Source organism: Vombatus ursinus, unplaced genomic scaffold, assembly GCF_900497805.2.
Source record: "Vombatus ursinus unplaced genomic scaffold, bare-nosed wombat genome assembly UNPS02014841.1, whole genome shotgun sequence".
Classification (NCBI taxonomy): domain Eukaryota; kingdom Metazoa; phylum Chordata; class Mammalia; order Diprotodontia; family Vombatidae; genus Vombatus; species Vombatus ursinus.
In genome coordinates this window covers 39,450,658-39,471,109 of record NW_020954619.1, presented here as the reverse complement: position 1 = coordinate 39,471,109, position 20,452 = coordinate 39,450,658, and the positions used below count along the sequence as shown (strand labels likewise).

Below are 20,452 nucleotides of genomic sequence, written 5' to 3'. Positions count from 1 at the left end.
CAACTGTCTTTCCCTTTACATTGTTACAGACATTGTGTACATTGTTTTCCTGGGCTCTGGTTACTTTCTCTTGTGTCCATTCATTTGAGTCTTTCCATGTACCTTTTGTTCATCACATGTCATGTCTTACCTCACAGAAAGCTTCCATCATTTTCATATGCCACAATTTATTTAGCCATTCCTGAATTGATGGGCTTCTACTTTCTTTCCAATTCTTTACTACCATAAAAAGTGCTTCAGTATTTTGGCATAGATGGGTACTTTCTTTTTATCAATGACCTCCTTTAGCTGTAAGTCTTGTAATGGCATCTCTGGGTCAAACGCTATGAACATATTTAATCTCTTTGCATAATTCCAAATTGTTTTTGGCATTTTAACCCTTATTTTTCTACTATATTATATCTCCTTCATAGGAAAGTGACCAGACATACTCCTTTCTACAGAACAATCACAGTTTGTGAATTTTGGCCTAGGAAAGAGAAAGAAATGTGGAATGTCATGAGACCTGTAGCACCAGGGAAACAGATGGACCAAAAGAAATGGTGACAGATGGGGGTGGGTAAGAACATGAGGCTGGAAAGAAGGAAGAATGCTCGAAAATCCTCAGGTATCAGGGCAGGTTTTGAGGGAAGGGATCAGAGTTCCATGAAGAAGGACCAACAATGAGCCTTGAAGAAAGGGGGAAGAGTATTAAAGTATTATGTAGACTGTAAAGCAGCATATAATTTAAAGTATTATTTTTATTTTTAATAGCCTGTGATTTAATCAAGAGGATGAATTTGATAAATGAGCACCTACTATCTACAAGGTAAAAAGCAGGATATGGCACAGTAGATAGCGTATTGGACTTCAATTGGGTTTCAAATCCTTTCTCTGTAAATGTGAGCAAACAACACTGTCTCTAAGCCTCAGGCAACTGTCTGAGATTCTAAGTTATAGAATAGTTTTGATTTTCATTGACAGAGAGAATTCCTCACCCCCAGGAATTGACACAACAAAATCACCACGGGCCTTAACATGCTGATATGTGTGCAATGCACTGGGCAATATGCAAAGATAGAATTTACAAATGTTGTTCTCAAGGAGCTTACAATTTAATTTTGTCTTAAAAAGAGACAGAATAGTCCGGTTTGGCTAGAATATAGAATACATGAAAAGAAGCAGTCAGTCAACAAACATTTATTAAGTGTCCCAGCTACGTGCCAAACACTATGCTAAGTGCTGAGGATACAAAGAAAGTCAAAAACATAGCCCTTTTGTCCTAAGAAAATTCACATTCTATCAATCGAGCAATAATCAATAAACATGTATTAGGTGCCTACTATGTGCCAGGCAATAATGGGCATGAGAATGTACATCATGAATACATGTAGGTACATACAAGAGATGGCCAAAAGAACAAAAATATCTTAGAAGGGAAGGTATTAGCTCCTGAGGGAACCAGAAAAGAAGACTTGCCCTTTTAGGTACAGCTGAGGCATAGTGAACTGAGACCAGGGTCTGAAGATCTGAATTCAAATCCAGCCTCAGATATTTACTAGCTGGGTGACCCTGAGCAAGTCACTTAACCTCTGTTTACCTCCATTTCCTCAACTGAAAATGGGGATAATAATAGTATCTACCTGCCAGGGTTGTTACGAAGCTCAAATGAGGTAATATTAATAAAATGCTTAGCATGGTGCCTGTCACAGAGTAGGCACTATATAAATCTTAGCTATTATTATTATTCCTGCACATAATGGAATTTGAGCTGAGACTTAAAGGAACCATGGGACTGACTGTTTCAGGACTGGGAGACAGACAGTACAAGAGAATGGAGATAAGAAATTGAGTATCGTGTATGAGAAACAGCAATTAGGGTAGTATTTTATAATCATAGAGGTCATGGAGAGGAATAAAGGATAAAAAACCGAGAAGATAGGAAGAAGCCAGATTATAAAGATCTTTAAAGGACAAACAGAGCACTTTCTATCCAAAGGGTAAGGGGGAGGACTAAAAGTGTACTGAGTGGGGGGATAAGGTGACATGGGCAAAGCTACACTTAAAGAAAATACTTTGGTAGCTCAATGAAGAATGGATTGGAGAGAGGAAAGACTTCAGGCAAGGAGGCCAATTAAGATGCTATTGTGATAGGTCAAGCAAGAGATGATGAGGACCTAAGCCAGGGCAGAGGCTATATAAGTGGAAAGAAAGTGGCATATATCATAGATGGCGTGAAGGTAGAAAGGACAAGATTTGGCAATGGATTGGATATAGGGGCCAACTGAGGATGGCGAACAGAAAATGGCACCAAGATGGGGAGCCTGGGCAAACTAGGAGAATGGTGGTACCCTAGACAGAAAGAGGGAAGTTCAGACAAAGAAATGGGTTTTAGGGAAAAGATAATTAATTTTGTTTTGTATATGTTGATTTTGAGATGCCTTTGGATCATCCAGTTCAAGAGTAAAAGGTAAGTGTGAAAACCAGGTGGAGTCAGAATGTGGAAAGCTTTGAATGCCAGGGTTGTGACCACCCATCTTATCTGATTCCCAATGTGAAACCACTAAAGTTTGATTTTTTTTGCATAATTGCATGACAAAAGGAGAGCACTATGTTAGGAAGATTATTTAGGCAGTCATTTGAAAGATGTATTAGAATGGAACTATCCTAGAAGCAAGAAGACCAATTAAGAAGCTATTAGGAATCTAAGCAAGAGGTAATGAGGGTCTGAACTAGGGTGGATACATCAAGAATGGGAAGGGGAGGATGGATTTGAGACATATTGCACAGGCAGAATCAGTAAGACATTGAAATTGATTAGATGTGAGCACTGAGAAATGACTCTGAGCTTTTGAGCCTAGAAGACTGTAAAGACGGATAGTGGTGCCATCAATAGAAAGAAATTAGGGGGAGGGTCAGACTTTAGGGGAAAAAGTAATGAGTTCCATTTTGAGTATGATGACCTTGAGGTGCTAGTAGGTAACCTAATGGAGAGACCAGCAAGCAGTTAAAAATACAGACCTGGAGATTTCAGAAGGTTAGCATAGTATAGGAAAGAGCATTGGATTTGAAGTCAGAGATTCTGGCCTTGAATCTCAGCTCTGCCATTTACTAACTGTGATAACTTGAGTTGAAATTAGTCATCTCACCTGAGGCTCAGTTTGCTCACCTATAAAATAAATGGATTTGGACTAGTTGGTCTGTTCCATTTCTAAACCCTATAATCCTATATTATTGTAATCAAAGCTACAGGAGTAGATGAGGATATAATGAAGAGGGAGAAAAAAGACCATGGGCAAAACCATAGTGCACAGCTATATCTAAGGGACAGGAGGATGATTGGGAAAAAACTAGCAAAAGTGATGGAGAAGGTGCTGTCAGTGAAACAGGAGAACAAAGAGAGCATAGTGTCATGGAGAAGAGAAATAGCAAAAAAAGAATATCTAAGAAAGAAAAGGAAGTCAACACTGTCAAATGCCACGGAAAGGTCAAGTCAATTCACTTTATGGAAACTATTTTGCCCTGCTGTAAGGTCAAAAAGGTGATTCTGGATGGTTTACAGGTCAAGACTACATCAAACTTCTTATCCCAAGAGCAGGCTTCTTATTGGGAAGGAAATGGTATATGAGACCTGAGAATGGACAGGCACACATGGAAACGGCAGCCGCTTCTGCCTGTCCCATTTCATAGCTGACTACTAATTGAAAAACAGAGGATGGGAGGAGTCAGTGCTCTGTTGCTATCAGGAACAGAGTGGGCAGATTAGAAATCAGAGAGAAATGCCAGATTAAGCACATCTCCTCTAAAACTACTCACACCTATGACCAGGACCTGGCTCTTGACTATAATGGGGCAGGAAAGTGGAGCAGACAAGTTTGTTGTGACTGCTTAGATTGGATGACCCATCACCACCTCTCTTTTAGGAGTTTACTTGCACTCAAGAACTAACTTGTATGAGATCCAGTACCACCAAGCAATAATGGCTTAAATTATTACCCCAGCTAAGCTGAAAAAAATATCTGCTAGGCAGTCAGGAGATTTTGGTTCTTACCTAGGTTCTGTCAGCAGCTAGGTGGCACAGTAGATAGAGTGCTGGGACAGTAGTCAGGAAGACTCATCTTCCTGAGTTCAAATCTGGCCTCAGACACTTATAAGTTGTGTGACCCTAGGCAAGTCACTTAACCATATTTGCCTCAGTTTCCTCATCTGTAAAATGAGCTGGAGAAAGAAATGGCAAATCACTCCAGTAACTTTGCCAAGAAAACCCCAAATGGGATCACAAAGAGTCGGACACAATTGAAACTGAACAACAGCAAACTGATTCTGTCACCAGCTCATTGACACCCTCCTCTGGTCTCCATTTACCATCTGCAAAATGGAAAATTTACAACATTTGCCTTCTTTACTTAACCAGAATGTTTTGAGGATAAAATTAGATAATAGCTAGAATGTTTATTTAAAGAAAAAAATTATTTGTAAATGTTAATCAAAATGGTAGTTGTTCCATGTGTATTATTGTAATATTAGTTTTGTTAAAGGAAAAAATATGGATTGAAGGAAAGCTTCCTCTGAGCTGTGATTTTCAGGCAACATAGATCAAAACTGGAAGCAATTTAAGTTGACATTTCTTTCTGGTCTCAATCATTACTCATCTTTAAAATGAGAAGGTTAAACCAGAATGAATGAATGAATGAAAATGATCATGTTTTAAATGTTTATCAAGGGCCCTTTCTACCCTTTTATGATTTGAACCAGCATCCACTAGCACATTCTGGTAGCAGGCAGGGACTTAGAGGTGTTTTTCCACCCCTAATATAGATCTTGGGCCTCAGTTGCCTTCCCTCTATTGATTATTCCAATTTATCCTGTGTAAATCTTGTGTGTTCAGAGTTGTTTTCATGCTGTCTCCCCCACTAGACTGTAAGCTTCCTTAAGAACAGGAATTGTTTGTTTGTTTGTTTGCTTTGCTTTGTATCCCCAGCACTTGGCACAGTGACTGATACATAGTAGGCCCTCAATAAATGCTTATTGACCGAGAGAATGACAGATGAGAAACTGAAAAACCCCAGGCCAAGCTACCCTGTGTGACATATGCATTCTAAAGGAATGGACAAGTGACTATTTCTGAAAGAGATTTAAATAACAATCACAGTTTACATCCCAAAATATGTAATTACATCTTATATATTTTTACTTTATTTTTAAATCACACCTGTGATTTTAGCAGGATATGGGACTCCCAAGGAAGAACTTCCTCTACCAATGTGGATCTGTACCTTCTTTGGCAACTTTTCATCAAAAGCTATCTAGGGAACTAAGAGATTGATGAATAGCCCAGGGTCACATGGACAGCATATATCATCAGCAGGACTTGAACTCAGGGTCTTTCTGATTTTGAGGTCAGCTCTCTATTCACATCATACTGCATTTTTTTAGAACATCATGATAGAGCCAGTGTGGTATACTGTTTAAAGAGCTAGCCTTAGAACTTAAAAGACCTAGGTTCAAATTCCACCTTCAAAACCTCTGACCAAAGTTAAGTTAAAGAAGAGGTAGTGATCACCACCAGCAAGGGAATTTCCACACAGGGAATTTCCCCACACCGGTGGCATCACTGATCTAGATATCTTACAAGGAGCTTTAAAAAAAAATAAGCACTTCCATAGCCATTATCTCATCTTTTATACAACAGCTTTGGATAGGATACATCTATTTGACAGGTGAAGAAAATGGGGTTGAGAGGGTAAGTGAATTGCCTGAGGTCATGCAAACCATTTTTTTCAGTCCTTTAGCACATAGTTCAGACAAGTTAAACTATGGCAATTTATAACCCAAAACAAGCCAATGTTGTCATTTGGACAATTAGCCCACTATTAAGTTCCATTTTTGCCTGCGCTGTAATACATGACCTAAGTCAAGTTATTTCCCTTAGCGAAATTTTCTGTATATAAAGTAGAAGCAATAATTCTGCATCCCTTTTAACGTCTTAGCTTATTAGAACTAACATAACCAGTTTGGGAGTTGTATACTTAGGATGTCAAGTCTCGAGAATAAAAGAAATTGTATTCAAATGGCTATTTGGGTCCATCTAGTGGAATTTTCAGGGTATTTTTGTAAAGCAAGGACCATACAACATAACAGTTCATTATTTTATGTGGGGAGGGGGGAGGCAGGTTTTGAGGGAAGGAACCAAATCATGCAATATTTTAAGTTATCAATATCTTCAGGTTTTATGCATAAAAATGGGCATCATGAATACGCTAACTTGGGAGCAAGACCCCACAGTTTGTCTCAAAAGTTCCAATATTTATTCTCAATTAGAAAAAGATCTTTTTTTTGTTCATTAAGAAATTTTTCTGTATTTCCCAGCAGAATATTAATCCCTTGAGGGCAAGGACTATGTTTTTGTTTTCTTTTTGAATCCCTACTACATATCAAAGAGCTTTGCACCTAACAGGCACTTAAATGATGGTTAGATTGGTCTGAATTTGTTTTAGAATTGCTTGGTATTTCTGCACGTTTAAGGGTCCTGTAACCATACTTTCCATGCAGTAAGTGAAACATCCAAGAATTTCAGCCAAAGTTTAGCATAACAAACTGGTGATATTTGTCAATAAAATCCTCCCAATACACAACTGACTGGTCCACATTGCAGATCAATATTTTTCAGTCTTATATAAACCTTTTCAAAAATCTGATTTCACCAAACTGTGACTCTGGCATTTCAAGAAGAGAATGCATTCTATATAGAATATTTCTCATATCTGCCTCAGTCTTTTCACTCACAAGACTATACCACCTTAATTCAAGCCCAGAATGACACAAAGGTAATAAACCTGAGTGTGCAGAAAGATGGTGTTGCCCTTGATAGGAAAAAAAGTTCAGAAGAGTTATGGATTTGGGGAAAAGATAATGAGTTTTGTTTTAGATCTGTTGAGTTTTAGAGGCCTATAGGACATCTAGATGGAATATTTCATTTCTCATTTGGTAATGTGGAGCCTGGACCTAAGGGAAAAGAACAAGGTTAGATATATCAAACTGGGAGGCATCAGCACAGAGATGATACTTGAACTCCTGGGAGTTTGCTCTGAGAGCCAAGGAGAGACTAGCCTCAATCTGCAAAGAGCCCAGCAGAAAAAACTACTATATACCTAAGGTGAATGCCTTGAGGACTACAGCAAAAGGATTTCCAGGAACTGTGAGTTACTCCTTTGCCACATGTTGTCTCCAAGCCTGAAGCCCACTTTCCCTTGGATTCTATGTACTTACAGGAAAATGTGTCAGACTAGATGTTTGTACCAATTGTTCTTAGACCTCAGTAAATACTCCATCCTAAAAATTCTGTCTAGCTAATTGATATCAACTGACAATCATAGTAGGAAGGCACACTACTACATTTCCATATATTGGGAGTCATATTTCTAGGGAAAAAACCTCTGAACTCCTTAGGATTACCCCTGGAACCTTGAGGAAGATGTAGCAGTTATGCTGATTCACCAGTGGGAGTGAGAGTTAAGTTTGTGGCTCTAAAGTGCATGCTACATAAAGTAACAGATACAGAATTCAAACTCAGACTGCTACCACCAATTCTTCTACCATATATTACTGCCTTACAGAGACAGTGTTGTCAAAAAGATATTTCTCATAACAAGACATCTCTTGACAATGAAAGCTCCTATACATTTAAAAAAAAACTTCATTTTGTAGCCACTGGATGTGAATTTTAAAGGAACCAACAAAAGCCATCAAGTATTTATTAAATATCTGCTGAAAACAAAGTCTCATTTGCTGCTGCCCTCATCTTTTCCTCTCTACACAAATGTTATTAAACAAATATTTATTGTCTAGAATGAGCTATAATGAGCACCGTGCTAGGCACTGGCTTACATTCTCCTAGAAGGATACACTGCTATCATGGTATTCTAGAAGAATAACTTTTCAAAAGACTAGAATGGGGAACAATCAAGGTTCTTCATAGGGAGAAATAAAAGGAAATGTGAAGTCCTAGAAACACTGATCAAGAGATAACAAAATCAGAGAACTGAAAGGGATCTCAGAAGCAATCTATTCAGGGGTAGCTAGGTGGCACAGTGGATAGAGCACTGGCCCTGGAGTCAGGAAGACCTGAGTTCAAATCTGACCTCAGACACATAACACTTACTAGCTTGTGTGACTCTGGGCAAGTCACTTAATCCCAACTGCCTCACCAAAAAAAAAAAAAGTGGTCTATTCCAAACCCCTACCTAATAGAGGAATTCCCTCCAAAATGAATATTGAGCACTGGATTTAGAATTGGAGGACCTAAAGTCAAATTATAGCTCTACTACTTGCTTCCTGTGTTAGCTTGAGTAAGTAACCTGGCTTTTCTGAGTCTCAGTTTCCTCACCTGTAAAATAAGGGAGTTGGATTAGGTGATTTCTAAGATCCCTCCTAGCTCTAAATCTGTGCTCCTACTAACATTCCCAACAAGTGGTCAGTCATTCAGCCTCCCCTTAAAAAGGGCTATTGAGGAAAATGAGGAAAACATGCAGAAGTTATTGCCAAATAAGAGACAGTCACCATCCAAGAACTACAAAAACTTCTCACAGTCACAAATAATAACATACTTACTTTATATGGCGTGGCTTTCGATGGGATGTTTGCCACCTAGAAGGCACAACCATGTCACTGTGCACAACTGGTCTGATCTGGAAAGGTGGGAAAAGCACACGATCAGAGAATATTCCAAATACTGCTCATCTCTCTCAAAAGTTCCTGGTAGCTTCAAAAACCCAGTATCTGAAGTGAGACCACAAAGTAAAGAGAATGTTGTTCATGTGTGGCTGAGGAAATTATAGGATCACAAATTTAAAGCTGTAAGGAGTCTTCAGATATCTAATCAAATCTCATTTTTCAGTTGAGGAAACTGGGCTGGAAGACCTTGGTTCCTGTCTTGGCTCTCACATATGCTAGTTACATGACCTTGATCAGTTCAATTAACTTTTGACTATCCTAAGCAGCTCTCTAAGACTATAAGTCACCAAGTTGCTAATCTACATCTGTGGAGAGTTTTCCCCCACTAAAGAGTTCCCTCCACTGATGAAATCATAGGTCTTGACCACAATGTACGCCAGCAACAACAATGACAAAATGTTTTGTTGTTATGTAGGATATCAACTGCAGGCCAAAACAAAATTTTTTTTCTCCTCATCCCCCATGGGGACATGATTAAGGAAAGAAATGTTTCTAATAAGGGACCAGGGAACACAAAAAACTGAAGAGAAAATGTCCCTAAGGCAGGAAGCTGTCACCTCTCAGAAGAGAATCTGTAACTAAGGGCATCTTCCTACATAATCACCTCTCTGTTCTAATGCTGGGGTGCTTGTACTGATAATTTTTTAAAAAATCAGCTGGAGACATGTTTCTGATGTTCAGTTTTCCCTTTAGTGATATTCACCTACTTATAAAACCTTTCCTATCTACTACCAATATCTTAAGAAGAAATCTTTTTTTAATTAATTTATTTATTTTTAGTTTTCAACATTCATTTCCACAAGATTTTGAGTTCCAAATTTTCTCCCCATCTCATCCCACCCCAAGATGGCATGCATTCTGAATAAACCTTCCCCCTAATACACACTCTCTCATAGGAAGAAATCTTAGAGCAAAGAATGTTACAGCTACAAAGGTCCTTAGAAATCATCTAGTTCCCACTCACTCATTTTACAGATGAGGAAAGAGAGGCCTGGGACAACCAGCCCAAAATCACAAAGGCACTGAGAGGAAGAGCCAGAAACTAAGTCCAGGTTTCTGAACTCTAACACTTTGCCACTAAAAGGGAAAAAAAAGAAGCACCTGTGATTTTAGGGGTCCTAGGAAATCTTTCCAAGTCCAGCCCCACCTCCACAAAACCTTTGACACTATCTCATTCCTACTTCTTAAAATTTTGCTTAGGAAAATAATTTCTTCAGCTTAGCAGAAGTGAGGAGCCTGCAGCCTCAAGGCCACATGAGGCCCTCTAGGTCCTCAAGTATGGCCCTTTGACTGAATCCAAACTTCACAGAACTTTGTCCCCTGTTAAAATGTGAATTCGGGGTGGGGAAGGGATCACATAAACAAGAAGAAGACTAGACATCTTTCCAGTTCTCCAGGACCTTCAAAACCCTTGAAAATAAGAATTACACTGAAGAAGTAAAGCCATTAAAGCTATCTCCACAAGCCAAGATATCAAGAACCCTAACAAAGTAACAAATTGAAATATTATCAACAGAGAAAGCTAATCTGCAGTGGTTCACTAAGCACCCTCTCCCCCATAAGCTCCTTGACACACTTTCACACAACCTGTGGATTTACACTCTAGGATTCATTCAGCAAGTTCTTTGTTGCTGTTATAGTCTCAGCCAACATACCCCACTCTTACTCTCCTATCATCATTCTGTGTCAACAAGCATCAGAACATAACTACCTACCCTACTGGAGAGGAGTGGAGGGCACATACAGGAAAATGAACTTATGCCCTGCTTGGGGACCGAGAGGCAGGAGAGAGGAAAGCAGCATGCTGAAAGAGCCACTCAGGCAAGAACTAACCAAAGGAGAGAACTGGAGCAGGATACCAGCATGTGGAGGGCTGTACCAGGCCTGAAGAAAAGGAGACTGTGACTAACCTAGAGTTATTTCTGTTCCTGTGTCCTCCACCACCACCCCCAGAAATTAGTACGGAAAGGGACTGAGACCTATAAAAAGTTAATTCCCTAACACAGGAGGAGGCTGAGAAAGCTTTGAGGTCTAGCCCTCAGGGATACACCATCAAAGAAGTCAGAAAGTGAGCAATAGAGGAATATAAGGAAAAGGGCTGGAAATTACAAAAGATCACAGAAAGAAGTTTAAAACTTTGAGCATGAGCAGACAAATCAACAGGGGTAATATTAGTAACAGAAGGGAAGATGACATCTATACAAATCCAACTATCTATAAATAAATAATGTAAAACAAAGGAAATCAAACCAAAACCTAATGAGGAAGATGACCCTGAAGATTACCAAGAGAGTAGAGAAGAACATGAATAGTTTAAAAAAGAAATAAGAATCATAAGAGCAGAATTTATTATGAACATACAGCAAAGATAGTTGGCAGAGCAGAAAATTTTGACTTGAGAGTAGCTAGGCTCTCCAAAGAAGTGAGACAACAAGTGATTGGGTATGCAAATATAAAGAAGTTAAGAAAAATATGGAAGAAAAAAAGCAATAATGTTAAAAGAAAACATGATCTCTATACCAAAAAAAATATTAATCTCAAAGACAGGATATACAGAGACAAATTAAGAATCATAGGTTTCCCAGAAGAACATGACAAATCCTAAAACTTGAACAATATAATGCAAGAAATAATACAAAAAAACTTCCCAGAACTTTTGAATACAGAAAATAAAATAAAATGCCAATTGAACCTATAGAATTCCTTCGAGGGGAAAAAATATGATGCAAACTCCAAGACACACATTAGTTAAACTTAGTAATTCTGATGACAAACAACAGATTCTGCAAATGACCAGGAGAAAAACCTTGGAATATAAGAGAAAGAAAATTTGAATAACACAAGACAATTCTATGCCACCACTAGAAACCAGAGAAAAGAGGGGAATACTGTATTCTGAAGAGCAAAGGAGCTCAAGATGCAACTCAAGTTGACATATCCTACAAATGCCAGCCTAATTATCAATAAAAAAAGATAAATGTTCAATACAAAGGGAAGCATTTGAAGCATTGAGAGAGAGAGAGAGAGAGAGAGAGAGAGAGAGAGAGAGAAACATGAGCACATTATTCACTTTACAAATACCTGAGGCAACAGAAATCCAAGAAAGGCAAATAAGTACAGCTACCAAGGAAAGTACAAATAACAAAATAAATTACCCTACCTCTGGATCTCTATTAAATAGAGAAATAAAAACAGAATGAGAAGGGACTCGATGGGATAAAAAAAAAACCACAACAACAAAATAAGGACAGAGGAAGAATTGATGATGATGATAAATAGGGCTTACTATGTGCCAGGCACTGTGCTGAGTGCTTTACAATCATTATCTCATTTGATCCTCACAACAACCCTGGGAGGTAGGTGCTATTATTATCCCAATTTTATAGATGAGGAAACTCAGGCAAACAGAGTTTAAGTGACATACCCAGGGTCATAGAGCTAGTAAGAGTTTGAGGCCAGATTTAAACTCAGGTCCTCCTGATTACAGGCCCAACAGTCTATTTGCTGCACCACCTAGCTGCCCCATTAAAAGATTCCAGTAAAAAAAAATATATATATATATATATATATATATATATATATATATATATATATATGGATAAAGATGAAAACAAAACTGAAATAGAAATGATGGGGTAAAACAGACCTGAAATACCATCGACTAAACCCCACCACACACACGCATACACACACACATACCCTTGTACTGGTGAATCAATTATTGTATTGTGAATAAAACTGAAGAATGGAAGTATAAAAGTGCAGAAGAAGAGGTAGAAGACAATTTACATTGTTACCTAATACCCTTATCAACTTAAGGATATGAGAAAAGGAAAAATTACCTCTGCAGGAAAAAGAGAGGTACCTCAGAAGAATTGGTGAGGTGGTAAAAAGAGAGGGATTGAAATAGGGAAAAAAACTGGAGAAAACTTGATTCAGTACTGGGAGGGAATCCCACTGAAAAGCACTTCTAATGTAGGAAGAAATAGTCTGTAATGAAAGACAGGATGTTAAAATAGGTATAATCTTCAGGGATTTGGTGCTCAGAGTGACCCCCAATCCAGAGAGTATTGTGCCTCTATGCCTCAGAAGGGGAATCAGAGCTCCTGAGGGCAATCAGCATCCAGAAGGGTAAGAGGGCATCTATGCAGAAAGGAAAATTCATGGCAAATAGAAAAGAAAATGGTCATGGGGATGGTAGGGGGTGGAAATGGAGGAAATATTACAGACATGGAAAATTTTCTATGACAGGACAATACTTCTTTTTGTCTCCTGCAAGAATTGATACTTCTAAGAGTGAGACACAACAGGGGAAAAGGGTGAAAGTAGAAAGACCTATAAGGCAATAACATAAAAATTGTTTAAAAGAAGGAACCCAAAATATGTACCTTGGCAGCTTTAATTCCATGAAGAACATGGAGACTAAAGAAGACACATAGAAACTTAATAAGGACCATGAATCAAAGAATGAAAGCTTAGAATAGACAGAAAGGGAAAAGAACTAATGAAGAGAACAAGATAGAATCATTTTCAGAAAAAGGTGCAGAAAATTTAAAAAAGGAAAAACGAAGTTGAAGGGAAAGAGAAAAGGCAGGATTGAGAAGAAGAAAAAGAGGGGACAAATTATTTAACTAGATAAAATGGAAAAAAGGAAAAAAACAGTTAATGTTAATAAAATTCCAGAAGTAGGGAAAGGGGTGACAAATGGAGGAGATTGGGGGTTGGGGTAGAGAGGCCTTGAGATTGAGGGAGAAAGAGCTGGAAAAAAAATAGGCTTGGCTTCAAGTTGAGTAAGCAAAAATCACTGAAGAAACAACGTGCTGTCTTTAAAGGGGAAGAGGAATGAAAACAAATCCCAAATCAAGGGGGGAAATAGCAATATTACAGTCAAATGAAGAAAAACTTAAATCTGACTCATAAATTAAAAGGTAAATGGATTAAATAATCAAATAAGATGAAAAAATGACAGAATAAGAAAATAAAACCCCACAATCTCTTGCTTCCAAGAAGCAAATCTACAAAACAAAGACATACTTAGAATAAAAATGAGAGTCCAGAATAAAATTTACCATGCATCATGTGAATCCAAAAGAGTAGGAGTTGGAATCATGTTGTCCGACATCCAGTATGTTAAAAAAGATACAAAAGACAAGGATTGATGAACTGAATAGGCATTTTTAAAAATTAGGAAGCCAATAAAAAATTACAGGCCCAAAACAAACACAAAAAAAGAGACTGAAAATTAGAGGAGAAATAAACTGGAAGCTAAATAGATTGTAGAAATTACAAACAAAACTAAGAACTGATTCTTTGAAAAGATTAACAAAATTGATAAACCTTTAGCCAATCTGACTTAAAAGAGGGCAACAAATCAAATCAACAAAATAGCGAATGAACAAAGTAAAAATCACTAGGAAAAAAAAAGAATTATCAGAACCTAACATGCAGAGTTGTATGCTACCAAAACTGAGAACCTAAAATAAATAGAGGAATACCTAAAAAATATAAAATACTCAAACTAACAGAAGACCACATAGAGATCTTAAATAATCAAATATGAGAAAAGAAAATGGAAATAACTGTAAGGAACTACAAAAGAAAAATAATTTCTGCTCCTGATGAATCAATTCACAGGAGAATTCTATTGAACTTTTAAAGAATAATTAGTACGAATTCTACACAAATTATTCACCAAAATTCAGAAAAAAAGTAGACTCCATTTATGAGACAAAAATAGTATGAATATCTAAATGAGAAGCAAAGAAGGAAAACTGTAGAACAATGTCATTAGTGAATATCAATTCAAAAAATTAAATAAAATTCTATCAGAGTTCAGCAAATCATCCAAAACAATCATTCATTATGACTAAGTTGAATTTATACCAGGGATACAAGGGTGGTTCAATATTAGCAAACTAGTCAACAGACTTAATCATTTTAAAAACAAAAACATCCAAACATGATTATCTCAATACATACAGAAAAGGCCTTTGACAAAGTACAACACTCACTTAAACTATTAAAAAAAAACTACACAAAGTACAGGCATAAAGGGATCTTTTTTTTTTTTAATATACAGCTTTCCCAATAACAAGAGTAAAGCAAGGACACACGTTCTTACTGGCATTATTTTGCATCATTCTGGAAATGTTAGCAAGAGTAATGAGAAAAGAAGGAAAGTAAATATAAAACAGGAAAAAAGGAAATAAAACTGACCCTGTGCTGGTAAACTGATGACATGATTTATACAGAAAATCCAAGGGAACCAGCAAATAGATTAATTGAAATAATTAATAGCTTTAGCAAAGTTGTAGCTATAAAATAAACCCTCAAAAATCAACAATATTTCTATGTGCTAATAAAAAATCCAAGAGGCAATAATAATATGAAGGGAAACATGATTCAAAACAACTAAAAGAATGTATAAAATATTTAAGAATCAAATTACCAAAGCACACAAAATATTTGTATAGATTTAATTACAAAATTCTCCTTAAAGAAATAAATAACTTAAATAGCTGAAAGAATATTCAGTACTCATGGCTGAGCCATGCCAAAATATGTTGTTTTATAAATCATAATATTACAAAAGTTAATTTGTATTTTAATGCAATATCAAGCTGTCAAAGGAATACTTTATAGAACTTGATAAAATAATAACAAAATCATCTAGAGAAACAAAAATCTAGATGATCAAGAGAAAATAATGAAAAAAGGTAGAGATGAAGGGGCAATATCACTTCCAGATGCCAACTATATTATAAAGCAGCAGTCATGAGAAACTATTTGGTATTGGTAAAAAAAAAAAAAAAAAAAAAAAAACAAAGTAGACAACTAGACTAGACTAGAAAAGGGAAAATAAAAAATAAAAAGCAACTGACTATCCCAGTGTTCAATAAACTCAAAAATATAAATAAGTTACAGGAGGGGAGAGGAACTCCCTATTGATTAAAAACTACTGAAAAAGCAGTCTGGAAGGAATTAGGCTTAGGCAAACATTTCATTCCATATTCCACAATGAATTCTAAATGGATATGTGGCCTCAATATTAAAGATAGTATTTTTTAATCAAATAGAAGTAGATTGTACAGTTTTCACAGAGTAATGGATATGCATTTTTAATCAAGCAAGAAATTTTTAAAATTACAAAATGAAATGGATACTTTTGATTATACTAAATTGAAAAGCTTCTACACAAACAAAATTAATGCATCTATGTTAAGAAAGGAAGGAGTTGAACAGGGGGGAAAATTTTTATATCAAAATTGTCAGATAATGGTTTTATATCATATTGTGTGTTCATACATATACATATGTGTATATGTGTGTGAACATACATGTATTATATGTACATATAACCAAAATCCATTCCTCAGTAAAAAGGTAGTCAAAGGATATGAATATTTCTCAAAATAATAATTGTAAACTATTAGTAATCAGATGAAAGAATGTACCAAATCACTAATAATAAGATAAATGTAAATCAAGGCAATCCTGAGGCTTTATCTCATAGCTAGCAAATTATTAATGACAAAATATGGTGGAGTTGTGGAATGGTAAGCACACTAGTGCATTGTTAGAAGACCTGTGAATCAGTACAGTCATTTTGGAAGGCAATTCAGAATTATGAAAGTTAAGTAACTAAAATGTTCATACCCTTTGACCTAGAGATTGAAATACTAGGCATATGTCCTAAGGAGATCATTCATAGAAGAAAGTCCCCATATACACTAAAATATTTATAAAAGTACTTTTGTGATAGCAAAGAACTGGAAGCAAAGTCTTTCCAAAGGGGAATGGCTAAGTACATTGTGGTACATGAATATAATAGAATATTATTGTGCTATAAGAAACAATGTATATGATGAATACAGAGAAGTATAGAAAGACTTAGATGGACTGATGCAGAGTGAGTAAGCAGGGCAAGAAAACAAGATATGCAATGACCACAACAGTGTTAATGAAAAGAACAATCATAAAACAATTGAAAGTGAATGTTACAGAATTACCAAGAACAAGCATGTTTCCAGACAAAATATGAGATTATCTCCCCTTACTCCTTCACAGATGTGGGAAGTCCTTGTGTGTGGAACATTGCCTATATTTTTATATCTTTTCAATGTATTGATCAATTTTGCTGTTTTTTTTTCTCTTCTTCCTCCTTTGCTCTCTTTTTTCTTTTTCTTTTTTTATTTTTTATTAATAAATTAATTTATTTTTAGTTTTCAACATTTACTTCCACAAGATTTTGAGTTCCAAATTTTCACCCCATCTTGCCCCTCCCCCCACCCCAAGATGGCACACATTCTGAATACCCCTTCCCCTAGTCTGCTTTCCCTGCTATCTCTCCCTGCCCTTCCCCTTCTATTTTCTTGTAGGGCAGGATAGATTTCTGTACCCCATTTCCTGTATTTCTTATTTCCCAGTTGCATGTGAAGACATTTTTCTTTAAACATGTGTTTTTTAAACTTTGGGTTCCAAATTTTCTCCCTTTCTCCCTCCCCACCCACCCTCATTGAAAAGGCAAGCAACTCAATATTGGCTATACATGTGCAGTTATGCAAAACACTTCCATAGTAGACATGCTGTGAAAAACTAACTCTATTTCCCTTAATCCTATCCCACCCCCCCATTTATTCTATTCTTTTGACCCTGTCCCTCCTCAGAAGCATTTGCTTCTGATTACCCCCTTTCCCAATCTTCCCTCCTCTCTATCATCCCCTACTCTCTTGTCCCCTTCCCCTCCTATTTTCCTGTAGGGTAAGACAGATTTCCATACCCAATTGAGTGTATATATTATACCCTCCTTAAGTCAAATCCTATGAGAATAAGATTCACTCATTTCCTCCCACCTTCCCCCGTTTCCCCTCCACTGTAAGAGCCTTTTCTTTTCTTTTTTGTGAGATAACTTACCGTTTTACCTTTCCCTTTCTCCTTCTCCTAGTATAATCCTCTCTCACCCCTTAATTTTATTCTCCAGATATGACCCCTTCATCTTCAACTCACCCTGTGACCTCTATCTATCTATTTATCTATCCATCTATCTACCCATCTATCTATCTATCTATATGTACATATATATAATTTTTTCCCTCCAACTACCCTAATACTGACAAAAGTCTCATGAGTTACAAATACCAACTTTCCATGCAGGAATGTAAACAGTTCCACCTTAATAAGTCTCTTATGATTTCTCTTTCCTGTTTACCTCTTCATGTTCCACTTGAGTCTTGTATTGGAAAGTCAAATTTTCTATTCAGCTCTGGTTTTTTCATCAAGAATGCTTGAAAGTCCTCTATTTCACTGAATTATCATTTTTTCCCCTAAAGAATTATACTCAGTTTTGCTGGGTAGGTGATTCTTGGTTGTAATCCTATCTCCTTTGCCCTCCGGAACATTATATTCCATGCCCTGCGGTCCCTTAATGTAGAAGCAGCTAAATCTTGTGTTATCCTGATTGTGTTTCCACAATACTTGAATTGTTTCTTTCTGGATGCTTGTAATATTTTCTCCTTGACCTGGGAAGTCTGGAATTTGGCTACAATATTCCTAAGAGTTTTCCTTTGGGGATCTCTTTCAAGAGGAGATCAGTGGATTCTTTCAATTTCTATTTTGCCCTCTGGTTCTAAAATATTAAGGCAGTTTTCCTTGATAATTTCTTGAAAGATGATATCTAGGCTCTTTTTTTGATCATGGCTTTCAGATTTTTTTAATTTTTAAATTCTCTCTCCTGGATCTATTTTCCAGGTCAGTTGTTTTTCCAATGAGATATTTCACATTGTTTTCTATTTTTTCATTCTTTTGAATTTGTTTTACAGTGTCTTGATTTCTCATAAAGTCACTAGCTTCCAATTGCTCTATTCTAATTTTTAAGGAAGTATTTTCTTCAGTAGGCTTTAGGACTTTCTTTTCCATTTGGTCAATTTTGCTTTTTAGGGCATTCTTCTCCTCATTGGCTTTTTGGACCTCTTTTGCCATTTGGGTTAGGCTATTTTTTAAGGTGTTATTTTCTTCAGTATTTTTTTGGGTCTCCTTTAGCAAGCTGTTGACTTGTTTTTCATGATTTTCTTGCATCACTCTCAGTTTTTCCTCTACTTCTCTTACTTGCTTCTCAAAATCCCTTTTGAGCTCTTCCAAGGCCTGGGACTGATTCATATTTTTCTTGGAGGCTTTGGATATAGGAGTTTTGACTTTGTTGTCTTCTTCTGGTTGTCTGTTTTGATCTTTTTGTCACCAAAGTAAGATAATATAGTCTGACTCTTTTTTCGAGGTTTGCTTATGATCCCAGCCAATTATTTGAGTTATAAACTCTTTGTTGAAGTAAGAGTCTGTTTCCAATGTGGAGAATGTACTGTCCCAAGCTTCAGGGGTTTGTATAGCTGTTTTCAGAGATACTTCTAGGGGACCTGAAAATTTTCAGTTCTTCCAAGGTGGTATGATAAGGGGCGAGGTGTTTCCTTTCCACCGCCACAACAAGCACCACCATGCTAGCAATCCTCCTCACCCCAGGACCACCACTCAGAACTGTGACCCAGATTCAAGCACGGGCAAAGTAAGAGATTCCTGCCTCAGAACTGGCAAAGAAATCCCCTCTGATCAGCCACTCGATTCCCCCTCAATCTGTGAGACAGAAGCTCAGGAGGCAGCTGCTGCCCCAGGCCACACTCAGGACTTGCAGCTGGGATCTAGCTTTTTTCTCACCATAGTCACAGACTTTTCCCACTGACCTTCTAAGTTGTCTTTGGCAATTGGGGGTTGAGAAGTCTTGAAATTGCCACAGCTGCCCGTGATTCAGTCCTCTGAGGCCCGCTTCAAGTTCACTGCAGCCTGCACGCCCATGCCGCGCTGTGCTCCCCTCCCCGCCTGATGCGATATACCTTTCTGATCAACCATCCAGGTTGTCTTGGGCTGGAAATTTGTTTCACTCTGTCTTTTTGTGGGTTCTGCTGCTTTAGAATTTGTTTAGAGCCATTTTTGACAGATATTTGGAGGGGTTTGGGGGAGGGTTCAAGCAAGTCACTGCTTTCCCTCCACCATCTTGGCTCTGCCCCCCTCTCTTTTTTCCCCTAACAATATTCTTTGTTATATAGGATATCTCTCTGGGAGGAAGGAGAGAATGGATACTAGGAGAAAATTAAGTAATGCAAAAAAAAGATATAAATAAAAATTCATTTTTAAAAATGTTTTCAAAAATAAACATTTTTTCTCAGGTAGAAAAAAATATAATGTAGTAGAAGGAGAATCTGGGTTCAAATTTGGTTCTGCTTTTTATTACCTGTCTGACTTTGAGCAAGTCACTCAACCAACCTCTCTTAGTCTACCTTTCTTCCATAAATTAAGGTGTGTTGGCCTCGATCCTAAGTGATTTAAGTTCTTCTAATTATGATAGCTGACACATAAAACACTTTATGGTAATTCTGTTAGAAAGGTGCCGTAGGAATTATTCATAGGATAATCCTCCCACAATCCCCAAATTTTTGGATGAGAAAGAGATTCATAGAGGTTAAGTGACTTGCCTGTGGTAAGACAACTGTTATATACCAAAGGTAGGACTAAAAATCAGGTCCCCTGTGTCTAAATCCAATAATCATCTACTCTACCACACTGCTTAACTGACTTTTGAGGGTAGATGAGTAGTGGTATGCCATTAAATATTTAACAACCAATTCTCCAAAAATAGATGTATACACAACATACTTTTAAATTTGATCTGCATTATAAACATCTTCTCCATCACTTT

The 20,452-nt window shown here is 37.0% G+C and overlaps 1 protein-coding gene across 1 annotated transcript in view; it reads right to left on the bottom strand.

Annotated features, from left to right (window-relative positions):
- DCDC2C (doublecortin domain containing 2C) overlaps positions 1–20,452 on the bottom strand; it is a 147,506-nt gene that overhangs the window by 101,191 nt on the left and 25,863 nt on the right. Inside the window, exon 3 of the mRNA XM_027840359.1 lies at positions 8,590–8,666. Within this exon, the coding sequence (XP_027696160.1) occupies positions 8,590–8,666 (77 nt within the window). The remainder of the gene's footprint in view (positions 1–8,589; positions 8,667–20,452) is intronic.